This window comes from Rhinopithecus bieti, unplaced genomic scaffold (assembly GCF_001698545.2).
Source record: "Rhinopithecus bieti isolate Rb0 unplaced genomic scaffold, ASM169854v2 scaffold_41061, whole genome shotgun sequence".
NCBI classification, from domain to species: Eukaryota; Metazoa; Chordata; class Mammalia; order Primates; family Cercopithecidae; genus Rhinopithecus; species Rhinopithecus bieti.
This window is the reverse complement of record NW_016816717.1, coordinates 242,861-254,379: the sequence shown is the minus strand read 5'-3', so window position 1 is coordinate 254,379 and position 11,519 is coordinate 242,861. Positions and strand designations below refer to the sequence as shown.

Sequence of the window (11,519 nt, the reverse complement as noted above, 5' to 3'; positions counted from 1 at the left end):
TGGGACGACAGCGGGGCGGGGTTAGACTGGAAGTTCCGCCTCAGCCTCTCAGCGACGGTGTCGCACTTCTGAGAGGCTCTGGCGTGGGGCAGGGCCGCGTTCGTCTGGGACCCGCCTCAAGCCTCGCAGCCTTTCACCCGGTTTCCTCCCGATGCTTGCTGGGACAGCATAATTGGGAAGCGGTTCTCGAAGCATACTCTCAAGGCGTAGTTGCAGTGAGTTGTGAAGAAATGTTGATCCCAGAGAAAAGTTTGCATTTTGCCCACCTCAAAGATATTTTAGTTATGAGAACTTGGTTATATTACTCTTTCGTGGCTATATCAATATCATTATTTCGTGCGCTGTATGGTAATGAAAGCTATTAGAAAAATCATTTGTATCTTTATGATTTAGTTTGCATAAAAACACGCATATAGCGTGAAGACTATTTTGTGTGTTTTTCCAGTTTGAAGTATAATATGTGGATGAATTATTAGAACATTTGTCCGTGCCCCTCCCCAAAGAATGCCCAAACTGAAGTGCACTCTAACAACTAAGATTTTAAAACACAATGGTCAAATGCTGAGCAATGTTTTATTGAGTACTCTGAATTTATCGAGTGGTAGATAAAGGACATTACAATGCCCTAGAAGTACTCACGATATCAAGTAAAGCATGTTAAATTTAAGTACAGAAAATGCAATATTCTCACTACTGAGATAAAAAATGCAGCTGAATAAATTACAGGAATTTCAAGAAAGCTGAGAATGGAGTGGTCAATAAAGGCTTCTTTTTCGGACTTGGGTAAGGCCTTGAAGAATGATTTAGGTTTAGGATAGTGTTTTCAACTGGAAAGGGGATTGTGTGGGACCCCATTAGTGGAGGTCTTGACCCATTTGTAAGCAAGGAAATCTCTTTTACACTTAAAAAAAATTGAAACAATATCGATTGGAAATATCAGCGCATGTAAGTAAATTTAGTGTTACTTAGTAAAGTACTACTGTATGGAGCTTTTAATTATATATATGCATGTGTGTGTGCACTACGGCTTGTTTGTAAAATGTATTTTTTAGTGTATTTCAAACTCTAAAAAGTTTGAAAGCCAGTGATTTAGGGAGAAAGGTGAACTTTCTGGGTAGGGAAAGTAGAATAGCGAAGTCTATAAGCCAGGAATAAGTAATTCACACCCATTTTCCTTTTTAGCTTAACTCTTTAAGTTTTATCAAAATAGTTAAATTGCACAGATTAAAAAGTAAATGATACTATTTGTTAGATTGAGCATTGGGTTGCTATTGTATGTAATAAATTACTCCAAAATATGGTGGCTTAAAACAACCATTTTGTTATGTTCACAGGTGATGTTGTCAGTAGGGCACAGTCATCAGCTTTTCTTTGGTAACTCAGAAAGACTAGAGTAGGCATGCTAGCAGAGCTTCTGTAACTATATGGCCGGGGCTTCCTCACAGTATGGCAGCAAGGTAGTCAGACTTCTTAGCTTAAACTCAGAGCTCCAAAGGGAGTGTTGCAATGAACAAGGCAAAAATTGCCTGACCTTTTCTGACCTTGCCTCAAAAAGTAACACGGTGCTACTTCCCTCACTTTCTTTTGCTTACAAGTGTGGCAAAGTCCTGTTCCATTTTAGGAAAGGAGACGTAGATCCCTGTTCTCAAAGGATTGGCAAATAATTCTTGTCGATGTTTTAAAATCAGCATAGTGAATTTACTTCTGTAACAGAAAACCCCAAAATATCAACAGTTTAATACATGTTTTTTATTTTATTTTTTCTCACAAAAGATCCATTTTGGCTATTTCTAGTCGGATGAAATGTTAAATTCAAGGCCAAATGTTTTTATTTTTAATGGTTCTGCTGCCTTCTAGGACTAGCTTATCTGACAAGAAAGAAAGTATGGTGAATCGCCCAAGGTCAACCCTAAAAATGACATATATCAATTTGGCCACATTCTATTGGCCAGAATTTAGTCCCAAGGCCCCCACTTTAACTGCAGGGGATCCTGGGAAATGTAGAGAAACACACACATCTTGGTGAGCACTAACAGTCTGCCACATTCTGAGGTTAAAGAAAACCCTGTAGTCCCCAACCCTTCTACTCTATTCTCAATTCTGCTCACCAAAGGAAAATTCAAGTCTTTTAAATATTTCGTCTGTTACCCCCTATGTCTAAATATACTTACATTGTAATTTCTTGGTTTTCCAATTTCAGACATTACCCATTGACTTTCTCCTATGGAAGGCAGTGATATAGGTCTTTTATAACAGCACCACCTCCAAGTGTGTGAACATTCCCTCTCTACCTCATACACTCTTCTTGTCCCTTTACCTGTCAATATAGTGATATCATAGGCTTTGGCTAAATCAACATTTAGTGTTATCACTACTGTCTAGGTAAATGTCATTCAACCCCAAGGCACATAGTATACTAAGATCACATTCACTTTTAATACAGCCTTTTACTTTCCTTTTTCTTAATAACTGCCATTTTTAACGTATTATTAATCTGTCCTCAAACACTTTGGCAAACTGCTAAAGCATCACAGTGAAATACATCAGTTAATCCAGTAGATTTTTTTTTCCTTACAGATACAGCGTTACAACCTTTAGTTTATTCAGGATTGCTGGTTTCTGCAATGTAATACTGTTCTCCTGTGTGTTAGATCACTTGTTTCCTTTTTTTTGTTTAATCCCTTTTTAAAAATGAACTACATTCTCTAATGCCTTTCTGAAAAAAGGTAAATAGGAGTGTAGTAGACAGAATAATAGCCCCCAAAGATGTCTATATCCTAATCTTAAGAACCTATTGATATTTTATCTTATATGGCAAAAGGAACTGCATATATGATTAAGGAGATGGGGAAAATTACCCTGGATTGTCTGGATGGCTGTACATAATCAAAGAGTCCTTATAAGAGGGAGACAAGATGTCAAGAGAGGGGAGAAGATTCTACACTGCTGGCTTTGAAGATAGAGGGAGGAGTTCTGAGCAAAGGATAGCAGGTGACTGCTAGAAGCCCCTTTCTCACAAAAGATCTTCTGGGAGAAAAAACATTATGTGTATTAAACCATCGATATTTTGCATTTTTTTGTTATGCAAGTAAATTTACTATGCTGGGCGACAAGAGTGAAACTCCGTCACGTACACACACACAAAACATGAAAAGAGCATAGGCCTGCAGACCTATTTCAGATTCCTGACCTCTAGACCTGTGAAATAATAAACTGTGATTTTTTAAGGCACTTTGTTGACTGTTTGTTATAGCAGCAATAAGAAACTAATATGAGGATAATTTTTTTTTTTAGTATCTTGCAAATCTGAAAAATGCCACACACTTAATTGATGCTCTGTCTATATTTAAATTTACAGATTGAAAGTCATTTTCCTGGCATAATCCTCTAACTTATTGTTCTTTTATCCTCTGATTCTTGCTTACTTTAACATGTTTGTTCTAGTTTCTAGAAGATTTCTTCAGCTGTTTTTCACTAGACTGTTGTTGGATAATTTATATCATTATATTTGTACTTTGCGTTTTCTCTTATTCTGTATTCATTTATAACATGAAGTTTTGGTTTCAGGGATGCATTATCTTATTATAGCTCTGTAAGAATCTTAAAGACTTTTTTGAAGTTTCCTTCTGTTCCCCACATTGTCTGTACATGCCTAGATTTTATTTTTAGTCATTTGTTTGGATTTCTATTTTCTTGTTTTTATGTTTTTTATTTCACAATTATTCTGTAAATATCTAATAATCTTTAACTTTCTATCCATTTTGAAATACAGGGATTAAAATGGTGATAGAAAGCCTCATGGTGTCTGAACAGGAATTGTCAAGCCTTCAGCTTCATAGTAGAGCAGGGTTTATCATTGGAAGTTTCTCAAACATTTAAAGAAGGAAAGGGACAATAAAGATAAGAATAAATCAATGAAATTAAAAACAAATGTGCACTAAAGAAAAGCAACAAGGCCAAAACTAGTTCTTTGCAAAGAGTAATAAAATTGATAAGCCTTTAGATAGACTGACCAAGATAAAGAAAAGTACAAATTTCAGAAATGAAAAATGAAACATCACCACAGACACTACAGATTGTAAAGATAGTAAGAGGATATTAAGAATAAATATATCAAAATACCTGACATTTTAATTTTTCTTGAAAGATAATTTGCCAAAATTAAGAAGCAATAGAATAGCTGAATGATCCTATATTAATTTTGATAGCTTATGTCTGTATTAGTCTACCTAGGATGCTATAATACAGTACCACAGAGTGGATGACTTAAACAACTGTAGTTTATTTTCCTCACAGTTTTAAAGGCCAAAAGTCCAAGACCAAGGTGCTATCAGTGTTAGTTTCTAGTGAGGCCTCTCTTCATGGCTCGTAGACCACTGCCTTCTCACCACGTCCTTACAAAGCGTCTTCTCTTATATAGACAGAGCATCAGTTAAGTGTGTGACATTTTTCACATCTGCAAAATACTAAAAAAAAAATGCACTCTCATATTTTTATTGCTGCTATAACAGCAAACAAGCAAAGTGACTTAAAACAACATAAAGTTTATTATTTCACAGTTCTAGATATTTTCACAGATAAAGTATTCGTGTATATATGGAGAGAGAGCATGAGCAAGCAAGCTCTCTGGTGTCTGTTCTTATAATGACACCAATCATATTAGAGCCCCACTCTTTTAGCCTCTTTTAACCTTAATTGTCTCCTCAAAGACTCCATCTCCAAATAAAGTCACATATTGTTATAGGTGTTAGGGCTTCAACATATGAATTTGGGGTGGGGGCATGATTAGGTCCATTACAGTATCCTTAATTTAAAACTCCCCCATAATTTCAGGTTCAGGTTCAGGGAACATAACTAGCAGTGTCCACCAAACATTTAAGGAAGAAAAGAAGGAATAGTACTGATCTTTCAGATTTTTAAATTCTTTCAGATAATAGAAAAAACAGAGGCATTTACCAACTCTTTTTTTTGAGACCATAATAGCCTTAATTCCAAATCTTCACATTATAAGATAGAAAAATTCAGACCAATCTTTCTTATAAACAGTATAATAGCTTGTATTATTAGCCTTCCCTTGTCCATTTCTTGTTATATGCATGCCCTTTTTCATATGACATAGTAGAACCTCCAGCTTCATGAGCAGAATATATTTTCCAGCCCCTCGTCCCCTGCTGCTTTCTTGGTGCATTAGTCCATTCTCACATTGCTATAAAGAACTACCAGAGACTGGGTAATTTTAAAGAAAAGAAGTTTAATTGACGCACAGTCCCACGGGCTGTACAGGAAGCATGGCTGGTGAGGCCTCAGGAAACTTACAATCATGGCAGAAGGTGAAGGGGAAGCAGACGCGTCCTACATGGCTGGAGCAGGAGGAAAAGGGTGAAGGGGGAGGTGCTACACACTTTTAAACAACCAGATCTCGTGAGAAGTCTATCACAAAACAGCACTAGGGGGATGTTGCAAAATCTTTAGAAACCACCCCCACGATCCAGTCACCTCCCACCAGGCCCCACCTCCAACACTGGGGATTCCAACAGTTCAACGTGAGATTTGAGTGGAGATACAGAGTTAAACTATATGACTTGGTAAAAGTCAAAAGTGAGGTTTGGAGGTGAGGGGAAAGGGATTGTTTGGCTGAGTCATTTATTTTTGCATTTGGGTGTCTTTCATACCCCAGTTTGGTCGCCCAACTCACATTGATGCCTAAGACCCAGCTGATTTCTCTTCATTTCTGCAAAGTTACTGTACCATGGCAGGCCAACGAACATGTCAAAGGAAGAGCAGCAGAGCTGGCCCCAAGGTAAGGAAGCTTCCACAGCTTTATGTTCACTTACAAAGTTTATATTTCTCTTGGAGTTTTAGGTAATCAGGGCTCCCAGGTAGAGCTGGCTTTGTTAGTGAAACACCAAGGGTTTGGTCTAGGTCTTGATGCTTGCTGCACAGATAGCCAATCACTGAGATGAGTATTGCCAAGGAAGAAAGCTTTAATAGGGTGCTGAAGCCGAGGAGATGGGAAATCAGTCTCAAATCCATCTCCCTGACTAACTAAACTTAGAGTTTTTTAGAGCAGGGAAGAAATGTAACCATGTGTGGGGAAACAGAAATTAGGGAGTGGTGGTAAGGAGGAGGAGTTGGTTAACAGGAAACAGGTGGTCAGTTAGGCAATCATGATGGGTGATGGTAAGGAGTCTAGAGGCTAATTGTCAAGATATAGTGATGTGGTATGTTTTAGTTCCTTGACACTATCTGGGAGGCTTGATGGTTAGTTTTCTGGGAAAGGAACTCAGATAAGACCAATGTAACTTTCTGAAATTTTAAGACTAGGAGGATTAATTTCTATATTTATTTAAAGAAACCATAAACATTAGTTCTATGGAATAATTATGCTTGTTTTCAGCTTCATGGGTTTACAATTTCTGCAGTTGCACAGGGCCTTATGCTGAGAAGTACCATGCATTTGGTCTAATGCTCTGATGTTATTATCTTCAAACTCTTAATAATTTTGAACAAGGAACTCTGAATGTTTACAGGTTATTTAACTGGTCCTGCCTCCTGGCATTCACCACTTTTCACTAACCCCATAGAAAAGTATGATTTTTTTTTGTCCAAGTTTGTCTTACTCTTATCATGGAAGTATAGGTGTTTTATATCCTTCTACATCCTACCAAAAGTAGAAATCTGTTTAATTTATACTTTACCTTATTTTAATTTTACCCCAAGAGAAACATGGAATTTTTGAAATTAGTTAGAACTTCACTATGCAAGTTTGACTTTCTTAATCCACTTTTCTAATTCCCTTTAATTAAATGTGCATATTACTTGTGCTTTGTACTTGGAGTGGTTTGACAGCCATTACAAGAAAAAAAGTCAATACTTAAATTGTTTTCATTAAGTTTAATTCTGTACATTTTAAATGTATTTCAAATTCCTTTTAGCCAAACTGCTGTACCCACTATCCCTGAAGATATTATATCATGAGTATTTTTCTGTCTGAAAGCCTTTTGTGCATACCATCTCTCATATCTCTCACTCTTTTCAATCTGACTAGCTCTAGAGTTCCCTGTTTCCCATAACATTTTCTTCACATCTCTATGCATCTTTGCTTCTGTCTAAACGTTTGTTTTCCTTTTTTAAATTTTATTTTAATTTTAAGGGTATATTGTAAGTATATATATATTTATGGCATATATGAGATAACTTTTGGTACATGCAGTATATAATAATTATATCAGAGTAAGTGGGGTATCCATCATTTCAAACATTTATCATTTATTTGTGTTGTAGACTTTCCAATTATACTCTTTTATTTATTTCAACAGGTACAGTAAATTATTGTTGACTATAGTTAGCCAGTTGTTCTATCAAATATTAGATCATATTCATTCTCTCTAGCTGTTTTTATTTGTCTGTTTTTTAGAGAGAGTCTCGCTCTGTCACCCAGGCTGGAGTATAGTGGCACAATCTTGGCTCACTGCAACCTCCGCCTCTGGGGTTCAAGTGATTCTCCCACCTCAGCCTCTCGAGTAGCTAGGACACCTGGCTACTTTTTTTGCATTTTTAGTAGAGACGGGGGTTTTACCACGTTGGCCAGGCTGGTCTCTCGCATTGTTGACCTCAAGCAATCCACCTGCCTTGGCCTTCCAAAGTGCTGGGATTATAGACGTGAGCCACCATGCCTGGACACTCTGTTTTGTTTTGTTTTGTTTTACTTTTTTTTTCTTTTTTATGGAGATGGGCTCTTGCTGTGTTGCCCAAGCTGGTCTCAAACTCCTGGGCTCAAGCAATCTTCCTGTCTTGGCTTCCCAAAGTGTGCTGGTATTAGAGGCATGAGCTACTGTGCTTGACCCTATATTTTTGTACCCATTGACCATACCCACTTTCCCCTCACTTCCCATTCCCTTCCCGGCTTCTGGCAACTATCATTCTACCTCTATCTCCATGAGTTCAATTGTTTAATTTTTTAACCCTCACTGAATACTCATTTTCTATAATGGTTGTCACATACACTGTTTATCTTCTTCGTGTATTATCAGTTATATATTTTCTTATACTCATCATACATTTAGATGAATGAAATATCCCCCAACTCAAATATGTAATTATTTTTTAGAAATTTTTTTCTAAAACATGGACTTGTGATTCTGTAATCTTGACCGCTTTATATATTGATATGAAATATGTGTTTTAATAAATAAAAATGTAATACAATCTTTTCAGTGATCTCACCATGGATATTAGGGCATTAGACTTCTGAATTCTTCTTATTTTTGCCTTCTCACTGGATTTTCATTCTCTAGAAGTATTTTTATTATTTTTCAAGTACCTATACATTTCTGACATTCATCTACTCATTTATGCTTTCATTTATGCACACTGCAAGTACTTATTATGCATTGACTATGAACCAGCCAGTGTGTGAAACTGTGATTGCACCATAGTTTCTGTCCTCATAGAGATAATCTGCTGTATTTTACCATGGAGAAAACTTTGGGGGATAAGAAAGGCTTGATGGACAAAGTGACTTTTAATTTGTTATTTGAAGTAAGAGTTAAAAAGGCCAAGAAAGAATTGGAAGAAGAGGGTTTGGGAAAGGGAGACTTCTAGGCAGAAGAAAGAATGTAGGCAAAGTCTCTAAGGCACAAAGGAGAAAGGTGTGGTCTGGATTAAAATTAGTTTGTCTAATGTTGAATACATTTGAAATCACAAAGAAACTACTAAAAATGTGATTTTTTTCTATTAGACTGGAACATCCAAACATTTAAATTTATTTTAACTATGTAAGTAGTTAACCTTTTAAAATACTTTCTCAGCAAGAACATATTATATTTTTGGCTCTGGATTTATTATAGAGACTATCCATGATAGCCCAAAATATCTTGGAACTCTTTTAGGAATCTGAAATGAGGACCTTAAGCAAGATTCATGTGGAGTTTTTCTCTAGGGCTAGTGTATAAGAGGGAAGCCTATTATAAAATTTGGTTTGGAGGCTAAGAATTTAAACATTTATATGTGTCCCTTTTCAAAGTGGAGGGATGGTACAAAGTGAACATTTTATGATATCTTCCTGCTCTAAAAATGATAACTTAGAGTATTTTTTCATTTGAGTAAATTCTTTGTAAATATTATGAATAGTCTAGTGAGTTTATGCCAATGAACAATATTGATATTACTTTATTAGAAAATGCAAGAACCTCCAAGGAGCATTGAAGAATTCTTGAAGTTTCAAAATTGGGTGAGTAGAGCATCTTATTTTCTGTGCCAATACATCATTTTAAAATATCAGTTATGGAGATGTAGAAGGCTTAGAACAAACTTTAAGACTAGAAATTTCTGAAATATGTTTCAGTGTGGAAAGTGTGTATATAAATACTTATGTCCTTTGAGTAGGCTCTATGTTGTAGTCTTTCCCTCTTGTCAACATTCTATTCTCTTTTTCACATTAAAAAAATTCTAGCCCTGGATTAAGAAAATGTGGCACATATACACCATGGAATACTATGCAGCCATAAAAAAGGATGAGTTTGCGTCCTTTGTAGGGACATGGATGCAGCTGGAAACCATCATTCTTAGCAAACTATCACAAGAACAGAAAACCAAACACCACATGTTCTCACTCATAGGTGGGAACTGAACAATGAGATCACTTGGACTCGGGAAGGGGAACATCACACACTGGGGCCTATCATGGGGAGCGGGGAGGGGGGAGGGATTGCATTGGGGAATTATACATGATATAAATGATGAATTGATGGGTGCTGACGAGTTGATGGGTGCAGCACACCAACATGGCACAAGTATACATATGTAACAAACCTGCACGTTATGCACATGTACCCTAGAACTTAAAGTATAATAATAAAAAAAAAAGATTCTAGCCCTATACAGACATTTCTATATACTTTTGTTAATGTAAGATTTTTGTCTTACGTATTTACACCTTAAAGAATATCCAACAATTATGCTTACTTACCTCATTTATTTATGCACCACACCTGAGACAGGTAATTTGTAGAGGTGTTACATCAATATTCCCTGATTATTGAATCAGAGTGAAAAATTCAAAATGTGTTTTCCTGTTGAAAGTTCAGTTTCCATTGTTATGTTTAATTATTGACTTCGCCTGGAGTTTTTGGACTTGCTATAAGTCTTCCCTTCGATCCATGCACCTGCAAGTGTGAAGGTCATATTTGTTTTGCATTGAGGAATATCAAGTAAGGGTCAGAATAAACATGTCAGTATAGAAAACAGAGAAAAGATGGCTTTTTAATGAGGTATGTTTGTATTTTGAGTGGATTGAAATATAAATAATGTACATTTATTTATGCTTAAATATAAATAGTGCTTGCTGTGATTAAACTGCTAACAATGTAGTTTCAGAAATATCTACTTTTAAATATATATTTTCTGTTTTTATATTTGTTTAGATAAGTTTTTTGTTTGTTTGTTTGTTTGTTTTGTTTTACTTTCAATGTTTTGGGAAAGGATTGCGCTTGGATGAAAACATTCCTAGTTACAAAAGTTTACTTCAGTCACATGGTGTAGCTAAGTATGTTGAAATACTTTTAGGACAAACTTTTGTAACTATTTTGATTTAAATAATGATGCAAATGTGCTGCAGCCTAATGACAATGTTTCAGGACTTTTTAATGTTTTAAGTTTTAAGTTAAAATTAAGCTAAATTCAGCAAATAATGGAGACTGTATTATTATACATGTTTGAGGACCTATGATTTTAAATAAAATATTCTAATTATTTGAAGTAGTAAATATGTAATCCCTGTGTTTAAATTGAGAATGATACCAATCAAATCAAGATAATAGGTTTATGCCAGCTCTTCACTAAATATAGGATAAAACCAAATCAAACCATGTATTATTAATAGTATGTCAGTAGTATCATCTTTGTATGCAAAGGACATATTTATATTTGTATTCAAAGGCTATATTTATAGCCTTCAATTTTTATCAGATAGCATTTGATAAAAAAACATATCCATTTGTATCATTTTGTCATTTATAGGTTTATCTGTAAATCTTTTCTTATTGTCTGAATTTCACAACCAAATACTCATATTCTGTAGTTATTTTTTATGGTTTGAGTATGTTTATACATTGCCAAACTATTGGATATTTGAAAATATTCAGGAATAAAATGACTAGATGTTTAATTTTTTGTTTGCTATACAAAGTCTTTGTCTAATAGACGATGGTAAAAAAGTAATGACTGCTGGCCGGGCGCGGTGGCTCACGCCTGTAATCCCACCACTTTGGGAGGCCGAGGCGGGGTGGATCACGAGGTCAGGAGATAAAGACCATCCTGGCTAACATGGTGAAACCCCGTCTCTACTAAAAAACACAAAAAAATTAGCCGGGCGTGGTGGTGGGCACCTGTAGTCCCAGCTACTCCGGAGGCTGAGGCGGGAGAATGACGTGAACCTGGGAGGCGGAGCTTCCTGTGAGCCGAGATTGTGCTGCTGCACTCCAGCCTGGGTGACAGAGCAAGACTCAGTCTCAAAAAAA

General features: G+C 36.0%; 1 protein-coding gene across 5 annotated transcripts in view; it reads left to right on the top strand.

The window, feature by feature from the left end:
• The first annotated feature begins 1 nt into the window (after position 1).
• Positions 2-11,519, top strand: part of LOC108517316 (protein FAM227B) — a 208,261-nt gene continuing 196,743 nt past the window's right edge. For 3 of the 5 annotated variants that reach the window (XM_017855178.1, XM_017855175.1, XM_017855177.1), the window contains exons 1-3: positions 2-215; positions 5,678-5,800; positions 9,179-9,232. In XM_017855178.1, coding sequence (XP_017710667.1) covers positions 5,750-5,800; positions 9,179-9,232 — 105 coding nt within the window. In that variant the 5' untranslated portion in view covers positions 2-215; positions 5,678-5,749. Of the gene's footprint in view, positions 216-2,821; positions 2,992-5,677; positions 5,801-9,178; positions 9,233-11,519 lie in introns of all 5 variants that reach the window. The other 2 variants (XM_017855176.1, XM_017855179.1) reach the window with 2 other exon arrangements.